This window comes from Lutjanus erythropterus, chromosome 4 (genome assembly GCF_056507025.1).
Source record: "Lutjanus erythropterus isolate fLutEry1 chromosome 4, fLutEry1.hap2, whole genome shotgun sequence".
Lineage (NCBI taxonomy): Eukaryota > Metazoa > Chordata > Actinopteri > Lutjaniformes > Lutjanidae > Lutjanus > Lutjanus erythropterus.
Window position 1 is genome coordinate 44,924,615 of NC_139320.1, and position 20,603 is coordinate 44,945,217.

The 20,603-nt window shown below is 39.4% G+C and overlaps 1 protein-coding gene across 4 annotated transcripts in view; it reads left to right on the forward strand.

The window, feature by feature from the left end:
• Window positions 1-20,603, forward strand: part of gria4a (glutamate receptor, ionotropic, AMPA 4a) — a 172,150-nt gene that overhangs the window by 99,477 nt on the left and 52,070 nt on the right. For all 4 annotated transcript variants that reach the window (XM_084718109.1, XM_084718110.1, XM_084718111.1 and 1 more), the window contains exons 9-11: window positions 913-1,017; window positions 3,042-3,152; window positions 16,781-16,987. In XM_084718109.1, coding sequence (XP_084574235.1) covers window positions 913-1,017; window positions 3,042-3,152; window positions 16,781-16,987 — 423 coding nt within the window. The remainder of the gene's footprint in view (window positions 1-912; window positions 1,018-3,041; window positions 3,153-16,780; window positions 16,988-20,603) is intronic.

The following is a 20,603-nucleotide window of genomic DNA, read 5'->3' on the forward strand; positions in this document are numbered from 1 at the left end:
CAGCAGTCTCCGTTTTGCTTCCACATGAGACCACGTGAAATCACGTCCTGTGAAATCTTGTGAGATCTTATTCCCTCTTGTGCATAATATAACTGTAATAATAAAATAAGGCCTGGCTGTAAACCTGGCCTGGCTGGAGCACTTTCGGAGAAAATATTTAAGTGATTTATTAATCAGTTTTGTTATGAACGTCCAATTTAATTTTACAAGAAAAGTCTGTGAATGCTATCAATCATATTTCGTAGAAGGACTGAAAATTGGAATCTCTAATAAATCTCTAATAAATAGCACTACAGATAAGAGGAACAATATCTATTTTTGACTGGGGAGTGAGCTGTCCCTTAAACAGTACAAACTACATCTCTTACTCCAAACCAAAAGTCACATGACGTAAGTTAAGTAATTTAAAATTTAAGACTTTCTCACCCTTTATATTACATAATCTGGGTTTACATTGAAGTTACTTGAAAGCATGGTGCATCACATACAGATATTTAGGGTACCTTGTGACAAAATGTTAGTATTTAATGACCTGGGAATGAGAACCAGCTGTTTCTTCACTGGAGGTTGCCTGCTTAAACACGAGGGATTCACAGGGAATGATTCATACATGTAATCCAGCATTACTGTTTGCAACATTATTTCAGTGACGTGAACCTCAGTGTTTATTGTTCACTAATTCATGCAATGTGAATGTAAAGCTGATATTTCCTCTGCTGCTAAAGCCATTGAGCTATTTGTGAAAACTTGGCTTGTTTGGCTGCACTATAAACAGATACTGGGACTTGCAGTAGTTTTAAATCCCTCTTGCTTTTACAACCAATATCTATGGGTGCTGCCAAATCAAGTTTTATAGCCGTGCTTTGTTTTCAGTTTTCTCCAGTCCTAACAATCACGGTTGCTTTAAACCAGGTGCGCATTCAGGGCCTGACTGGGAACATTCAGTTCGATCACTACGGTCGGAGGGTGAACTACACCATGGACGTGTTTGAACTGAAGAGCAATGGACCACGCAAGGTAAGCTCTCTTCATGGCTTAGAAGCAAAGACAAGCAACGGTTTGAATTTCTGGAGCACATCAAGAACACATTACAGCCAAGTTACTCCATTAGGTTTTTTGGTATGTCCTCAGGCTGCGGTGCTGGGTTTTTTGAAGTGGGATTGTATAAGATCCATATTATGGTCAGTGTGTTACCTAGAGTAGATGGTGGTCAACACACATCCAGTTTGAATAAGAAGCCCAAGGACCAGTGTAGAAAGCTGTGGACAAGGTCAGCCTCAAAACATATTTTAGCCACTTAAAAAAAGGCTCACCTAAAAAGAACCAACATCAGTTTGAGCGTACAATGTATTCAGAATTTCTTTCAACCTCTTTACCTTGGCATCGGACGGCCCCCTCTGATAGGAAACTGTTCTTACATGAGACAAATATCTCTCCTTCTAGAGCCACGAGACTTCTTTGGCAAAAACAGTCATTTTAACTCCAGAACACAGGAGTTGCTGGTCTACTGCTGCCTCGACTGATTTTATTTTTTGATTTGTTTGTGTTATTGAGTGACTTAAGTGTTTTAAGAAGTTAGTTCAGATTCAGCAAAGTCACACAATAACACAAACTAACAGATAGAGGCACCATTAGACCATCTACTCCTGTGTATGGCAAGGTCAAACTACAGTTTTTGCAAATGGAGTCTGTTTGAGTGAAATATTTGGCTTATATAAAGGCAGTTACCTGTCAGACAGCAAGGTAAGGCAGTGAAAATATTCTAAATATAGCATACACTTAAACTGATACTGATTTTTTTTTGTTGGGCCTTTTTTAAAGGACCAGTTTGTAGGATCGAGTGGCATTTAACTGTGAGCTCACAGATTGCAAACACCTAAAATCACTCTCCTTTTCTAAGCATATCAGAGAAGCTACGATGGCCATAAAACTTGGCAAAGTGCAAAAGGCCATATCTAGATCCAGTGTTTGGTTTATCCCTTCTGGGCTACTGTAGAAACACGACGGTGAAAAATGGGGACTTCTGTGTAGGAGGACCCACGCCATCTGCAGATACGAATATATGAATATATAATATAGAAATTCTAAGGTAACGAAAATGCAGCAAAAACATGTTTTGCTGCTGACCTTATTCACAGCAGCACGTTGCTTAACTCCCGCTGACCGCCATCTACTGAAAGTAACACACTGACTATGGAAAAGCACCTCATATAACCTCGCTTCAAATTATTTTGAACTTTCCTCAAATGTTTTTTATCCTTCCAGCAAATGTAGCTCATCAGCAGGAAACTTACTTTTAATCACCACTGAAAGGACATGAGCTTGCTGCTGCTCTTCAAGGATAACTCCTGTAGTGCTGCATTGTTCTTGTTTTATCCCTCATGATGTCTAATTGTTGAAAAATTTATTCATTTACTGCATAATCATTTCCATATTTCTTAATTAATAACTGTGTTCCAGCAGTTATAAATATCTCCAGATAACTGCAATTGAACCATCACAGCTTGTGTTTTAATAGCTTTTTGTAGTGTTCATTGGAGAGCGGCACTCAGACAACCTGGGGGTACATAAAACTCTGCAGTGACGTGAATAAGTAAAGTTTGAACATAATCCTTCTCCATAATAGGAAAAGTAGGAGGATGAGGCTCAGGTTGGAAGAACTCATAATTTCTCTTTACTGGGAAAAAAGCATACATGTAGCACCTATAATAAAGAAATAACACCATGTTCCCGCTTTTCAAGTGTTCCTTCGACAGCAATGTGTGTTTATTGAAAGTTCTTGGCTCACACTCAATATCTCTCAATATCTTCTACGGTTCCAATGGGAAATCTGCTGGAATGAGCTCATTCTGTTGACTCACTTTCTATTCCTTTCTCTTCATTTCACATAGGTTCTATTTCTTCTTTAGATCAATTTATTTGTCTTTTGGTCTATCTTGATTTTACTGTAAGTGTTTAAAATTTCATTTTTGCATGAGTCGCGCAATAAAGTCTGATTTATTGAGCCTTCTCTCCTTCTTTTATCCCTCTGCTCCTCTCAGATTGGCTACTGGAACGACATAGACAAACTTGTGTTGGTCCAGAATGAAAATGCTCTGTCCAATGACAGCTCAGCGATGGAGAACCGCACAGTCGTCGTGACAACCATCATGGTAATGTACCCTCAGTCTGCTTTCCTCCTGTCCTTCGACACTGACAATCAGTCTTTCTACTTCCACAACCTTATTTCACCAACGCCTTGATCCCACCGGACTTTACAGCTCACATCTACCTCATGTAAAGGCTTGACATTTATGGACATCTAAACGCAAATAATACGTCAGTAGACGTAGAACAGATGATTAACACGGCACGTAATGTGTGAAATACAACAACATTTTTTCTTTATTTTCCAAACAAGATCAGGGACATGTACAGTGAAAGAGAGGGAAGAGAGTAAGCTTAGTTTTCAACGAAGAAAAATAGTGTAGCAGTCTTGACTGGGTGAAGCATTGAGATACTTAGACAGCAGTAGATGCAGTACTGACCAAAGTATTACAAGCTTGGCTTTTCTTCAGTAGTAGAGCTTGGAGTTTTGGACCCTGACAGGGGTTGGGAGACACATGTAAGGGGTCACAGTATAGAGAGGGAGAAAATTATTTAGCTTTTTTCTTTTTTCTTTACCATTAATTTGCTTTTTTGGTATCATGTTCAATCAGTATGGGTTTTTTAGTGACTGATGCTGATATTTAGGGAGCAGGATGGCTGATAAATAATGTCACTATTTTAATAAGAGAAAAGTATTTTATAATTCCATTATTCCCTGCACATTACAATCTAATATACATGGCTATATCAGCCATGTAACATGTTGTTTTAGATGGAATTTCATTTTCATTGGCCGATGCCAATTATCTGAAAATGCCAGATAATTGGCCTTTAATCAGCCAACCAATTACTTGGTCTGTCATCTTTTGCATTATTCAAATAAAACGTGGTAAAACATTCGCTCTTGGATGTAAAGAGTAGGCACTGCTGAATATTAAGTGATCACAACCCAAAAACGAAAGTCATTATACTTTACAGTCGCTTTACAAGTCATAGATAGGGTTTAGTGTTGAACCATGAGCGGGAGGCAGGACTTTACTTCCTTTAGTGGCCTTATTCAGTGTCAGAAATCCGAGGGATGAAGTACAACAGGAGTGTCATGTGTCAGAGTTTTGTTAGTGTCAAAGAGAAATGTGGTTGGAGCTGGAAGAGCTGAACGAGCCGTAGTGGGCACTCAGAGCGCAGCCAGGAGGGAGTGGCACTTGTCCAGCTGGAAGATTACACTAATGTCTCATTAGTAGGCAAATCTAAAAGTGACCTCGGATCACCATTTAGAAGTGACCTCAGTCCAGTCTCTTCTAATGGATTTCACATAGACACCGGTCTGCAGCCCCGCGTAATTATTCCTCTTACTTCTACAAACATGGATAAAGGAAGGCTATTCGTTGGATTTGTGCACATCCTCTGCTTACATTTGCTTTCACTTCACCCATCTGCAGCCTTTTTATGGTGGCCACCCCCTTCCTGTAAATGCAATCAGTCTAATTCAATTGGGCATGCAAAATGATGCAAGTGAAAGCAACTCGAAAGACTAATTTCAGCCCACAGATAAAACAAACCACAGATGCTGGAGCTTTGGCAATTCAGCAAACTCCTGAGCATGACCGAAATATCTGTAGTTGCACTTACAGGACTGTAGTGCTCACGCAAACACCTATAAATGGACAACTTTTCAAAAAATTTATAATACGGCGGAAGCCTACAGTGCCTCCGCTGGCCAGAGGTGGTAGTACGCAATAAAGTCTGCACACGGAGTAAAAAAAAAAAAGAACCACACATGCTGCAGGAAAGAGTTGAGAAAAATGAATTCAGCTGGACTAAATGTCCCCAGTGACAGCCTTGCCTGCAGACATGCACACTTCAACTGGCAATGTGTTCAATCTCAGTGCAGTGTGTGGGCCAAGACAAACACACCGACACAGTCAGACTGATTAAAGGTTGTTACTCTGAGACAAAAATCCTGTTTTGAATATGTGCATATAATGTTAATGTGTCATTACTTTGAGAATATATCACAATCTGTTGCTGTTTGTTTGGCTTTTTGGCCTGTGTTTTTAATTATGTTCATTTTGCTTGCTTGCAAAAAAAAAGAGATGAGTGCGCAAAACAATTTGGCATCACTGCATACGTCTTCTCGATGTCTGTTCCTTCCCTCATTTCTTCCCTCCCATGTCTGTCTCTCTCTGTGTCTTGGTTAAACTCCACTTGTCTCTTCACCCCCCCTCCCGCGCCCTTCCTCGTTTTTACCCCTCATGCTTCCCCCCACCTGCATATTTCTCTGTGGATGGTGACCTCAGCAGGCCTTGGCTAACGTTAGCTCAGCCACCTCCTCCTCTTTGCAGCCTCTGATGATGAGGAAGCCTCTGCTGCGACACTGACGCCGCGTCTGCAGACAGAGCAACAGACTGAAACTCGCCAGAGGACAGACACACTGATAGACTGAGTGTCTCTAAAGCTCTGTGCAAAGACTCCCTTATTTTATTTCTTGTAATGTATTTTTTTCTTTATGCATATTTTGTTTAACAAGTTTTTTTTTTTGGTTCTGGAGTGGTTCGCACTGCATTAACACAGCCACAGTAACTAAGAGGGACTGAACAGATGAAAAGGAGATTCACGGCCGCCATGTTTTGGGAGGATTTTCTCACTGTGCTTCTCTCGTCCTCTCATGACAAAAAGCCACAGTTGGACAAGAGCTCTGCGAGGGATTCTGTCAAGATTTGACATTTGGCCACACAAAATCACCAGACCATCAGACAGCCCTGTTAATTCAGATTCTTTCCACTCTTTTTTGAGGACGCCGCAGTCACCACCACCTCCTTCTTCTCTGTTTTTCTGCTGGACAAATTACCTCATAAATATGGATAATTTTTCAGAATTTTCACATTTTTACAATGTGTATTGTTTTCTGTTAAGGGAAAGTGTGGGAGGGAAGTGTTACACGGACAGGCCTTCATGTCAGTCCTCTTGATACCGCTCTCCTTCCATCCTCATCTTTCTGCTCCGTCACTCTTTAAATCTACTCAGTCATGCTTACTCGGTCAACTTTCCTCTACTGTATTTCAGCTCCTCTGAGAGCTCTGCACCTGAATGTAAAGGTATCAACACACGGGGCAAGTGATCCACACATTTCACACCGAAATGGCACAATTAAAAATGTTTTATCTTGTTTGTAATGTCATTTTCACAATTGCATTATAAACATTTTTTCAAGAGTAAAGGTGTGAGAGTAAAGGATGTCCAAAACTCTAGCCTAAAAATTACAGATGCTAATACTGGCATTATCACCATCCTCATCTGACATATGAGGAGGGATGTGTCACTTCATACACTCACATACATCAGAGGTGGGGACTTGAGTCACATGACTTGACGCAAGTTAGACTCAAGTCACAAATTTGTGGATTCAACTTGACTTTGACTTGGTACTCATGACTTGAGACTTGATACAGATTAATCAAATTAACTTGACTTAATTTTTTATAAATGAAATATTAGCATTTTTCTAGATACTAATAAGTTACATTTTGTTTTTGGTTCAAGATTCTAGTCCAATGCGTGCAAACAACCCACTCTGACGTGGCAGAACAGAGGCCAGCTCTCACGATGGGGGCTTGTCCAAAAATAATAAAACTTGGACTTGAAGGATCATGTGAGAATATGATTGCAGTAAGAAGAAAACAGTGATATGAAACGTCTGCAGCTCAAAGATCAGTGACACAACCACCACGGCGTCCAACTTTATCGCAACAAAACCTACAAAGAAAAATACATTAATGTATCTTTTTAGCTAATTCACTGGTTGTTTAAATGTTAGCTAGAAAGTTAACGTTAAGTTTAAAGGTATAATCAGTAGAATTTGTCTGCGCTATTCTTAGAGGCATCAGGAAGACAGTTTGTTGTTGAGTCTCATTCCCAGGATCCCAAATGCCAGTGTTTTGCATTGGTACTAAACATGGCAAAATAATGAGGGAAAAAACTAAGTTTACAAGCTGTTCTTCAGGAAAAAGCTGCATGTTATAACTTTAAGCTATGTGAGACTTGGTTTAAAATGAATTATGCATTTTAATGCTAACCTGCATCTTGTTGACGTAAAGGACAATCAGGGACTGATTTGGGCTCATATAACCAGTTAAACTTTGCAGGCACATAACTAGCTAACTTAACTTGTGACTGTCTTGGCTTATAGCAGGGATTCAAGCTGACCTGGTTTTCTCCCCAGTAACTTTGGGCTTGCTTGAGACTTGAAGGTTGAGACTTGCACATGTGTGACTTATTTCCACCTCATGTATCCCCTAACACTTTAAAAAAAACATATACACACATATACATGTGTATGTACAGAAACACAACCTGTGTAAGTAAAAGGCATTCATTGATTGTTAAGCCTGTTGTCATTTGCCTGTAAGTACTTGCTTTACTTGTTAACAAAGCCCCTGAGAATATGACAATCTCTTGTTTATGTCTTTGGCCTTAGTTAACGGCAGCATATAAAAAAGCTCCTTAAGCGAGACGTGTTTAATTGGCTTTAATATAATATTACAATATATTTTAAAAATAAAAATTTGCCTTTAAATGCATTTTTATGATGGAGAGATTATGAACATACTCAGGTGCAGCGAACACTGTACCATGCACTCACTGTTAAACTTCTTTCCCACAGTGTTCATGAATGAATGGTCAATGTTTCTATCACAAGGCTCTTCACACAGAATGCAGGGTTCTCACACACAGAGCTGAGGATGGGGTATTGATATTAAGGAGGTACATTATTTATGTGATCGTATAAAGTGGGTCAAATTTCATAAACAGAAGACAAAATATGCAAGCATCTGAAAATGTTGGCTTTGGAGAGATATGTAACTAGTTCAGCCAAAATAGTGACTAATGAAAAGTACTGTGGGTGGCTGGTGACTTAAGGTTAAGAGGCTGAATTATTGGCTAGACTGACAACATAGCATGTGTTCAGCTGACTGGTTAGTTATCTGGTGGACTGACTGACGGAGCAGATGACTGGTTTGTAACTGTCTTTATTGCTGGTGGACCTACTGTGAAAAGCTGTCTTCTCACAGCTGACTTAATCCCCTTTTACACCTGGTAATAAAATGTCCTTTGTGTCTGGACCAGCGTGTGAAGGAGACCCTACGGTGGCCACAAAACTCACACAAAACATGAGAGGCTGTATCTATATTCATTGTTTGTCTGTTCTGGGATACTGTAGAAACAGGGTGGACCAACTCCCTCTGTATGACATTAAAAGTACTGTACTGCACAGCAATAAATAACTCTGTTGTCAGCATAAAAAATGAAAATGAGCACCTGTCACATCTCGACAGAAGTCATTTATGTAAATGGTAAAAAGAAGTTGGCCAGGCACAGAGCCCTGTGGAACACCCTTACAATTAGACAGAACTTGAGAGCGATTATAATCATAGCTGACATGGTGAGACCTGTCAGTGAGGTAGTTGAAAAACCAACCAACTGCTTGCTCTGACAGCCCTAAATTAAAAGGCCTCTGCCTAAAAATAATATAGTGAATTATGTCAAAGGCCTGGGCTAAATCAATAAAAAGTGACCGCTTTTTATCAAGTGTCATCGAAATGTCATTTAGCGCTTTCAAAACTGCTGAGACGGTGCTCTGATTTTTCCTAAACCCAGACTGAAATGGGGATAAAATATAATTTGAAAATAAAAACTTATCAAGCCTTCAAGGATCTTGGACAGTATACACCATTTTGAAATTAAGAATATGTCATGGACAGATTCTCACAAATTTTTATAAAAGTCTTTCCCCCAACTTAAAAACTCACAAAACTCCATGACTTTTTAAGGGAATCTTGGGCTGATTTGCCAAGGCTACCCCGTACCAACACGGTGGCTCGTGTCGGCGCACAGGAATCAACCATGAGCTAAAGGAGTGAACCAAATGCGGTCTCTTAACTTGTTTTATTCTATCGAGTGGTAGAAGTGAAGACACTAAGGCCTAATGTGTGTGGAGAAAGAAGGCAGGGGACCAAACCACTGTGTAGCATAAGAAGTCTTTCTAAACTGACTGGTTGACTCCACTAGGCATGTCCAATAGAGCATTTTGCCTGCCTGATTATGTTGGCTCACTCAGATTTTGTTGATTTGGTCCTCTTACCTTGCTTTTTGTGCTTCTACCATGACTAAGTAGTTTGCACAGTTCAATAGTCCCTTTCCTCATTCTGAGTCTGCACGAGGTCTTTAATTTCGAAAAATCTGACTGGATCCTCTCTGATTTTTGCCTGCCTTCCTGCCCGTTCGATCTGCTCTGTATTAACTAATGCAGCATTCATCAAAAATAGACTTGCGTGTGTTTGAAAGTTTCCAGCTGATGTGGCGCAGCTGTTACATAACACAGCCACACCTGGTGGAATCAAGCCATCACAAGTGCATTGTTTTCATCTATATGTGCTTCCAGCCCTCCATATTACGTATAAAATTATATAGTTATGTTTACAGTGATATGTTGAGGGCCTGTAATTTCCACCCTTTTGCGCAGGTTTTGCTAAGGAAGACAGAAATACGATCACAATGTGAATTAAAAGAACACAATAAAAAATACCAGGTGTAAAGCGAGATCATCCAGACAGAGATCCCATTTCATACCAAGTGTACACGGGGTGTAATAGACCGGGTACTGGCTGACTGGATGCCACTTGGTCACTCGTTTACTGGTTGACTGACTGCTGAACTACCTTGCTTTGTTTGTGGCTGAATAGCTATGCTGACTCACTGGCCTAACATGAGACTGGGTGAGACTGATTATGTAGTATAATTGCACTAATTAGTGAATGAATGAACTGATTGACCAACTGACTGACTGAAGCAGGCTGTGACTAACCGTCCGCCTGGCTCGCCTCTCCGGCCATCTGAACGGACGGCTCGCAGGCTGATTAAATGTCTTGGTGGCTGGCTAACTCGTTATGTGACAGTCTGGCTTTTTAAATGCTGAACTGATTGAGTGTCTGGTTGGCAGCCTGGATGAATGACTGGACAGTTAGGTGACTGTCCAGTCGGGTGCCTGTTTTCACTGGCTGGCTAACTGGCTTACATAGCAAGTCCTGTCTGCCTCTTTTGGCTCCAGCGTGAAGTGTTTCATGTCTTATCAGCCCCAACCATTTGCTTCTACAAAGCAGTTCCCCCTCTTTCGCCCCATCCATTTTAGCTCTTCATGTCTGTCTTTTCATCCCCTCCTCCTCTCTCTCGCTTTCTGCCTCTTTTCCTCTTCATTTTTCACTTTGTCATATTCCCTCTTTATCTCTCCTTCATGCTCTCCCTTTTTCCATTCCTATCTATCCTCTATTCTCCCTGTAGCTATCTCTGTTTGTATTCTGATCTGCTCCTTCATCTTTCTTCTGTAGTTTCATGCAGTCAACACGCCCCACATCCCTCTCTCCATCTGCATTTCCCCCGATTTCTATACCATGCCCTTCCTTTCTTCTCCCTTTAACCTCCATTTCTTGACAGTCCTTGTGTTGCACGATGGCACATGCAACACTGCAACCATGATGCCTTCATCCCAGTAGTAAATACACACACCAGCATACAGTACGCACACAAACATAGTATTGGCGTTACCACCTTCACACCGAGACAAAGGCGTCTGGGGCAAACTGATAACAGACCTTAAGGAGGCTTTAAAGTGAAACAGTGCCACTGTTGGCAGAGCTCCTACTGGCATGTGTGTGTGTGTCTGTTTGTGTGTAGTTGCTTACATAATGCTAAATTAACTCTTAACTAAAATTAAGTAGCCTGTTCTGATTTCAAACACTTGACCTTCGAACATGAGGATAATTTGATGGAGGCAACTCAGATGGTTGTGTTCTTCTTGTTAACACAAATTGAGTGAATGATTCCACTTGAGATTTAATGATTTAAGAGGAAAAGTGAAGCAAAACAGCCTTCTTACATTTCTGAAGGGAGGGTCACTAATAAGATAATCTCCAGATGAGAAACTCAGTCACCTCTTTGTGCTTGTGACCCGCTGGACTTTGACAAGATCTTATCAGATGAAGTCACCATGAAAGCATCTTTTACATTTTAGCACATGTACAAAATATAGCTTTAAATAAATTTGGTCAAAGGAATAGTTACAAGAATAGTCAAATGTTCAATGAGTAGTTTGTCCATTATAAAGTGGCTGGAGCCAGCAGCCAGTTAGCTTAGCTGACAATAAAGACAGCAGAAAGCAGGGGGAAATAGTATTATTGCTATGTCTTAAAGGGATAGTTTGAAGTATTTAAGATAGGGTAAGCCTTGGTCAGTGTATTACCTACAGTAGATCAAGGCAGTCTGGGGAAGCAGTATTACCAGTAGTACCAAAGTAGGAAGCTAAGTAATGTACTGCTGTGGACAGGGTCAGCCACATAATGTATTGTTGCCACCTAAACAAATCAATATCTGTCTATGCCGTCACTGAATGCTATATCTGAATATTTTCACTGCTTTACTTTGCCTTTTCAGACAGGAAACTGTGTCTATATAAGCCAGTATCACTCTCACCAAACCAACCAAACTCAGTAACTTTACCTTGCACAACACAGAAGTTTCCGGTCTACTGCCACCTCAGTCGGTTAGTTTGTTTGTGTTAATGTTTGGCTTCTGTAGTTTAAAAGGTTATTTTAGATGCACCAAAGTCAGATTTAGGCAGCTGTAGACCAGTGGCTCTCGTTTATTGCAAAGTAAAATGATTTTGTGAATTTGTGAAAAGAGTTTGGTTGAGCGAGAGAGAGAGTGATATTTTGCATTCATAACTATGGTTTCCTGTAAGAAAGGTAAAGCAAAAATACTGATATTTTTAGGTGTTTTTTTTTTTTTGTTTTGTTTTTTTTAATGGCTAAAATATATTTTGTTGCTGAGACTGTCCACAGCAAATCATCATTTAGCTTCTGTGCTGGTAGTCCTCTCTGCTTCTCCAAACTGAGGACATACCAAACTGCATCTACTGTAGCTAATACACTGACTATCGATAAGTACCTTATACAGCACCACGTCAAATAATCTGAGCTATCTCTTTAAGGTTTAAAAAAAAAAAAAACTACAACAGGGGTGACAGTGTGTCTTGGGTGGGAGCACTGTCATCCTGAAGTCTCTGCTGGTTGCCTCCAGCCTCACAGCAACAAGGCTCCAGTCACTGTGCTAAGCTAAGCTAACCATCTCCTCGCTGAAGCTTCATATTTAACAGACAAATATTAGCGTTGTATCAAGATTCTCATCTAACTCTCACCATGAAAGTCAAACTGTCCCTTTAAAACTTAACTTGATGTCCTTGAATGAGATTGCTAAATTAATTAACAGTGAATAAGATTACTGTACACACTGCTAATCCTCTCTATCCCTTAGACTGGTAGATAATAATCTTTGTACAAAGTTGGCCCAAAAGTTTCCATTTCAATGGTTCCAGATTGTTGAATTTGTGTTTCATCGCATCCCCACAAGTCTGCCCAGCGTTTTAATGTTTTTTAATGAGTACAATCATGTCCATCTGGTTACAGCATTCCTCATTTGTTCTTTTCAGCTTGCTTAAAAATAACCAAATATTCCCTCATTGTCACTGCCAAGTGCACTTCGCTTAAATTTTGTAGAAAGTTTCTGTTTTATCTTTGTCTTTGTGTTGAAATTGAGTTATTTTTAGTGTGCACCAAACGCACAGCTTAGTGTCACTCACCTGAAGAAATGCACAGGATAATCTCTGCCACAGAATAATCCTTCAAACATGTTTCCTAACAAAATGCAAAGTCACATTTTTATCAGTGCTGTTTGGTGGGTCTCTGGGCAGTTAATATCACACCAGGCTGGAAACCATTACATTTATGATCGCGAAACAATCAAAATTGAATTGAAAAAAGATATAATCATACAGTTTATGGTATGCACAGCAGGATGATTGTGAAAATGTAAATTAGTAGACGTAAACAGTGCTGGTATTGTCATTCTAAACATGATTTTCATCTCACATCTTAATTTCTCCTAGCTTTTATCCCTGCTGCAGAGCAGTCCTCGTGGCTGTGTTGATCTATTAGAGGGAATTTACTTGAAACTGTTTTGCTGTTCATTAACATTATGATTCATGTTGAGTCAATGGAATGAGAGCCCCGGGACCTGCTAATGTCCCACATAATGACATTTTAGGAGAAATGTTTTTGTATGTTCTGACATTGAACGTAACAGGGACGATTTTTGTATTTGATGATGATGATGATGTTGGTGATAAAAGCATTTTGAGAAAAATGTTCAGCATAAATTAAGAGCTGGATTCTTACTTAAGTGGTTGGTTTTGGAAGAAATGTGTTTTGTTTGAATAAATCTTTATCTGACGACTGAATGATGGTTTTGGAAGACGTGATAATGCAGTGCTTTGGGGTATTTTTTTTGGTTTGTTTTGACATGTGTTTCTCAATCTTTCAATGAATTGTAAATTTAACATTATTCTTATTATTTCATAGTTATTATCTGTTTATACACAAAGGAATCAACAAGAACATCCCAAAGATTTTTTTTTTTCAACAGCTGCTGGAATTGTAACTTAAGACTCAACATTACATTTTAAAACTTACAAATCATATAACAGGAAGAAATCTGAGTTGCCAGGTATAAATTAATGTTGAAATCAATTTAAAGGTCCAGTGTGTAAGATTTATGGGGATCTATGTTTTCATTTCCCAGAAAATTAGATTGTAATTATTATTTTAGAATGAGCCATTTATATCTGCAGAGGGACCAGGTCTACCTCCACAGAGGCCGCCACGTCGTGCCGCCATGTTTGTACAGTAGATCAAAATAGACAAACCAAAGTTTGCTTGGAAAGGGAGGGATGAGGGTCAGTGTTTGCAATCTGCAGTCTCACTGCTAGATGCCACTAAATCGTACACACTAGAAACAGGAAGAGGCTACAGCCCTGCTAGCAGCTCACTGAGGCTGTACTTTTGGCAAAGCAGCGATTTGAGCTCATATAAGCTTGCTAACATGCTCACAATAATAGCTGATCTTTTGGGGGGTTATATTTTTTACCCAAGACTGTTTCGCCAAGTGCCGCCTTACTGTCCTCTGATTGGTTGTGTGTTCAAGTCTGTTGGCTGTTGGAAAAAGTTGTGGTGGATGAATGGATCAAACACAGGACCCTCACCTAGGAGACTAGGCTTGGTGTCCTTTGTGACTTGTTTTTAGTTTTCAGTCAGTTTGGGTTGGTTTAGGAACAAAAACTACTTGGATAGATTCAGGAAAAGATCATAGACCCTTTCACAAGAAGTACACGTCATGGAGGCGACAGCTACTAGCCAATCACAGCACAGTAGTGCAGGATGAGGTGGAACAGTCCTGGGGCAAAATAACACATGTTGTTTACTATATTCACCTTAATAGTTAAATGTGTTTGCATAAAGTACAGCTGAGCCTGATTGACATGTCACTCACTTTGAAGGTATTTAGTCATAAACTGTACTGGACAAATACTCAGTAATAAAAGTAAGAGTATGTTTACAAGAATGAATCATTTTGACATCTGAATACATGTAAGCTGATTGAATAACGACACAAAACAGCTCACCTTTCACTCATATGCAGGTACACAGGGGAAAGGTTTTATTTCCAGCTCTTTGTTTGCTGAAGAGAAAGAGGATCAATTTGTAAATCCAGCTTCCTTTTGCAGGATATGTTTGTATACTTCACTTTCCATTGTGAGATCTTTTTTAAATCCCTCTTCCTGCTTTGCGTCTGATCTCGACTTGCTTTCAATGTAATTCAATTTCCTGGATTGAAGATTGTTCTATTGATTCCCTGCAAATCTGTGTGTGTGATTTTACTGCTCATTTGACCCCTTTTAAAACATGCCTGTCTGCAGTCCTCTTTGATTAAACTGTACTTGTTTTCGATGTGAGTCAATTTCCTGAATGCAGAATTCAATCCGAAATACGTTATCATTTTGTATTGTGTTTTATGATCTTCATAAACCGTTTCATAGCTTGGGAGTGTGGGATATTATAAAAGCCTGTTTGATTAATTAGATGAGATTAGTCTTTGATTAAAAAGGGTTTGATAGCATTTTAATAGGCTTGGTTTCAGTTGGATTACAGGGTGAGAGCAGCCTCAGGCGTAATACCACAACTCACATGCTCCTGATGGATGTGCTGTCACTCAAACGTCTGTGTGTGTGTGTGTGTGTGTGTGTGTGTGTGTGTGTGTGTGTGTGCACGCGTTTCTTTTCTCTGTGGATATCCTACAAAGGTGTGTGCATGCTCCTCTGTTACCGTGCTTGTCTTTGCGTGCCATTCCTAATTCACCCACCGACATTAAACTCTCTGTTTGTGTTCATCTTTGTTAACTGCATGCGCAGAAATCGTTCTAACTCATACGACACATTACCAAAGCAGCAGTCTTCCTCTCTTTTTCTGCTCCCCCTCTGTGTTTTTCCTCTCATTTCTCTCCTCTCAGCATCAGCGTTGTACTGAGTCAGGTACGGGTCCCAGTGGAGGCGTGTAGAGTCAGACCAAGGCATAAAACAAGGCACTAGAAGTCAGAACCACAAGATATAAAACATCTACCTCAGACTTGGCCTTTCAAAAAAACAGCTCTAATATTTTTTTTTCCCATTTTATAAACTGTGCAGCCTTCTATCAGATTTTGGGGGGCTGCTGACAAGATGGTTTGTCTGTGAGGTGTTTATCTCTTTTAAAATTTAAAGTTGTCATGAAATGGAAATCAGAGTGCTATTTATTTCTGTAGATTGACGTGTTTCCTGTAAAAATGTCACTTAGGGAGGGACTTGTTGCAGTAGCCAATAGCGCTGCATGTACAGTAACACAATGCCCCCCTACCAGAATCAGTGAATGAATTCATTAAGTTAATCCATGTAGCGTTAGCCAGTTGCTGAAGCAGTCCACTGTAAAATGCCTCACGCAAAATCTGCTGTCACAGATACCACGTTCCCTAAAGTTAATCAGTTATAGCCAGCAGGCCATAACCACAGTATTTTGGTAAAACAGAAAAAGGTTTGAGGTTGCCAACATCTTAGAAGATACACAAACTTGCTATTCTTCTGCTAGTGAGCTAACTAATCAGTCAGGTCTGATGCTCTGCACAACTGACAGTTCAATATTGTTGAAATTAGTGTAGGCACTCATCATATTTTGTTTATATATATATATATATATATATATTGTTAAATAGATGCACAATATGACTTGTAATGTGATCAAAATGGTTAAAAAGGCTTTTTTTTTTTATTTTAGCTCGACTAAAACAAATGTGTATCTACTTTCAGTTTACTGTCTTTATCTTGCATGTATGGTTAAACCAGTCTGTATCAAGAATCTTAATGTTATGATCAAATATTTACTTTCCTCTGTGCTGGTGTCCAGTTTATTTTGACAAAGCAGAATTCAGTTCTGTCTACAATAATGTATTGGTGTGTTTTATTCAGCTGTGCCCCTTTGTGTATGATAAAAAAGTAATATAAGTTTCTTTTGGAGATGTACATACCTATATTTTCCCCTGGAATAATTTCCATTGCTATCATTTCTCTTTGTACAGTACAGGATGTGTTTTCTCCTGGTACACTGTTTCTAAACAAACTGCTGGCTCCTCTTGATAAGTTTTCATTTTCCTTCTTTTAATAATCCCTGCTGTCATGTTCCTCCAAACAGTTGTGTCTTTCTCCCTTATGCTGGTTTTGTAGGAGGGTCCCTATGTGATGCTGAAGAAGAACTGGGAACTTTATGAAGGCAACGACCAGTTTGAGGGATACTGCGTGGACTTGGCCTCTGAGATCGCCAAACACATTGGAATCAAATACAAGATCTCCATTGTACCGGATGGGAAGTATGGAGCCAGAGATCCAGAGACGAAAATATGGAACGGCATGGTTGGAGAGCTTGTGTATGGGGTAAGTTTGGATGGAAAATATTTGGACTTTATTGATTATTTTGTCAGTTATTTTTATGATTAAAGCAAAGCTTGGTAACGTCAGAGAAACCAGCAATATTCCCTCCAAAGTCAGCCCTCCATTTTAGAGATTGGCTGATATGGTTCAAGATAGATATCGGGGCCCAATATAAAAGCAAGGCATTCATTGGGTATCGTGCTCGCAACACTGATCCACACTCCTGCCTTAATTCCACAGTGCTACAGGACTGACATGGTGTTCTATTTGTAAACATGCTGAATATTAAAGATGGGTTAAAAAAAATGATTAATTGATTCGAATCGATTTTCCTTTGCATGGTCTGATATCAATGCATAAAATCCCAGAATTTATATTTCAGACATTTCAGCAGTCCAACAAATACACTTAACATGGACTAGATAGAGCAGCGTCATGACAACAACAGAGAGAATCCAGTTATTGGACAACATGAGCCTGACAGCACATCGTCTCTGCCTGTTAGTCCGTGACAAAGCTAGAAACATAACAGACAGTGAAACAACAGAAAGGAAAGAAACAAGTGCAAAATTAAATTTCAAAAACAAAAGCCACTGAATAAAAAAAATGAAGACTTCACAGCAATAAAATGTTTTGCTGCGTTCAAGAGGGATGGGCTCATACCTGACATCTCTTATAAAATAAATGTTGATATTAAATTGAATCAGGACTTTGTGAATTGAATTGAATCAGTTTGGAAGATCTGAATCAATACCCACCCCTACTCAATAGCATGTTTCATTTCTTTTCAGCATTGGCATATGACATATTGGAATTTAATTCCAGTTTTCTAATCTACGATACAGTTAGAATGATAAATGTTTTAGCCACGTCACTCATAGAGTAACAATAAACCAGCACAAAAATGACAATTACTAACATAAACCACCATGAACCGCCATGTTCAGAACAAATACATTATAATTATAATTATAAACATTAACAATCAGCAGTGTTTCCATTTGTATGCACATGCATAGATGTACATTAGTTACAATAGTTGGTCACAGCTATTGCGAAATTCACTCAGCTTCACCTTCAGTGTATTTATACTTTACATCACCCAGACAACTAACACTTTACAGGTTAAAATACACTAAAAACATAAGAGACCTGGCATGCATGAGTAGACAAATGCAGAATCCCAAACATGCAGGCAAGAATGTTAATGTTAATATACTGATGTTAAGAAATAAAGTTAAAACAACAACTCAGAGAACTGATGTTGCAGAAATAAGTTGAATTTTTACTCAACCAGGGAAAGTATAAGGGAGCACAGCACTGAGAAAAAAGATGAGTTTTACACCTAGATCCATTTAAGCAATTGTTTTATAATTGAAATAGTTTTTAATTATTTTTCTGTATTTTTGCTAATAAATCAAGCATTTCAACACAATTAAATCAAGTCATTTATTCAGCATCAAAACAGACTGTAGTAATAGATTGTGTCCTCATAATTGTTGAACCCACTTTATTTCAAAATGCTGTCTGACAGCTACAGTTGAAAATTGATTAAATCTACTTTTTGTCAATAATCTGTACACATTAACCCAGAGTTTCAATTGTGTTCTATGTGCAGTACACTATAGGAGTCCCATATTGCATTCCCGTCATTCCCGTCCACCCCTTGCTTGTCAAGGCCACAAGTGTGTCAAAAGCATTTTTTACTCTCACACTTACGCTCTCATGTTAATCTATGCATTCATCTGCACCAGCTCTCATGGCTCTAACTGCGACCTGAAGGGGTTATTTTAGCTTCAAGTCAATTTTTCCAGCAATACGCGCATAAACACAAAGTTGATGCTCAATAAAAAGGCAATGAATAATATATCCACATTTTGCAACCGAAGTGGAGTAGAGTGTGCTGCTTTCTGGCTCTCTGCTCCAGTTTGTAATGTAGGTTAAAATACAGCGATGGCCCACATTTCCCATCATGCAATTCGGGATTGAGATTGCTGGATTTAGTTTGCTGTTTTATGTCTTTTCAGAACATGGTGGTTTATTTCAGTGCTGGTTTATAGTTTTAACATTAAGTGAGGAAGCTGTTATAGTTTGTGACTGACGGCAACCAAAACACACCAGCACCTCTGATCACGCCATCATATCAGCACCACACTGATTATGCAGCTTAGAAAGCAGTTACATGGTGTGTAAATCTGGGGCTTTTGTTTTGAAGGGTAAGATTGGAAAGAGTAAGGTTCTCACAGATTTCCTGGCATGCCTTACTCCAAAAACTGAAAAAATTCACGCTCTACACCACTTTTTTTTAAAAAAAATCAGTCATTAACAATAACATTTTATGTTAAAATGCAATAATTTTATGGAATAGCTCACCATAAAATAAAAGCACATTTTCCTCTTACCAGTAGTGCTGTTTATCTAGATATTTTTTATCTGAGTTGCAGTGTTTTGGAGATATCAGCTGTAGAGATGTCTCCTCTCTCTGCATGGCACTCGGCTTCAAACCTCCAAAAAAACACATTTTAAGAATTCAGCACCAGTGTCTTCTTTCAGAAATCATCACCCGATTACTCAAGATAATCCCCAGACCTTATTGTGACCAGTGTCATTACTACTTTCTTTCTGGTAGAAAGACAGTTTATTCTACCATAGCGAAAAAGTGCCATTTAGTCCAGTTATATTGGAGAGAAGGCAGACGTTTCAGGCCAATATCTCCAAAACTTGACAACTCACACCAAACAATCTAGATGTATAAATAGCACTACAGACCAGAGGAAAAACATGTTTTGTTTTTTTTTCATTCTCGGGTGAACTGTGCCTTTAAAGCTGCGGCACGATTTCGCTGTATTTTCCATCTGGCAGCACTTTTTCCACACACTTTTTGGCCCCCTCACTCATGGGATAAATTTGGCGCCCTTGGTTCAACAATTTAATATCACGCAGTCCAGTACAACAACATGACAAATTATGTCCACAGAAAAATTGTGTTGAATCAACACTTCTCTGGCACAGCCTCAACCTTACATGAACATTTTAATCTTCCTATACAGATGATACAGTATATACTGCAGGGTTATTACATTGCATTCTATGCACTCCTGCCATTGTGACCCCACCAGAGGCCATCACGCAAATAGCTCAAGAAAAGCTCAAAATAGCTCCTGTGGAGCTCGGGAGCACTGCGTCTCCTCCGTGTGAGTGTCCTGCAGACATGCTGTGTCTGAAGGCTTCACTTATTTCTTGAGAATTTTGCCACGCGGGCTAATTACTCCACTGACGCCCGTGCACGGTCTGAGATTTCACATTGCCCGTTCCCAACGCAAACTTTATCAACATGCAGAAGACAATGTCAGTCGTCACTTTGCGGAAGAGTGAGAGTGGAGACGTCGCTGCGGAACGGCGACAGAATTAATTAGCCTCTGGGATGCGTATAGTGGGAGGTGACAGCAGCAGAACGGCTGCATTGACTAATCGGGTTTGATTTGTTCCAAACACTCGCAGTCTTTTCTGATGACGCCTGCGCCACGCAGACAAAACACGTTTGTAAGATTTCAGCACTTTGTCCTGCTTTGTTTTATATCCACGCATCCTTTACTCTCTGTTTATCTTTGTGGCTTTC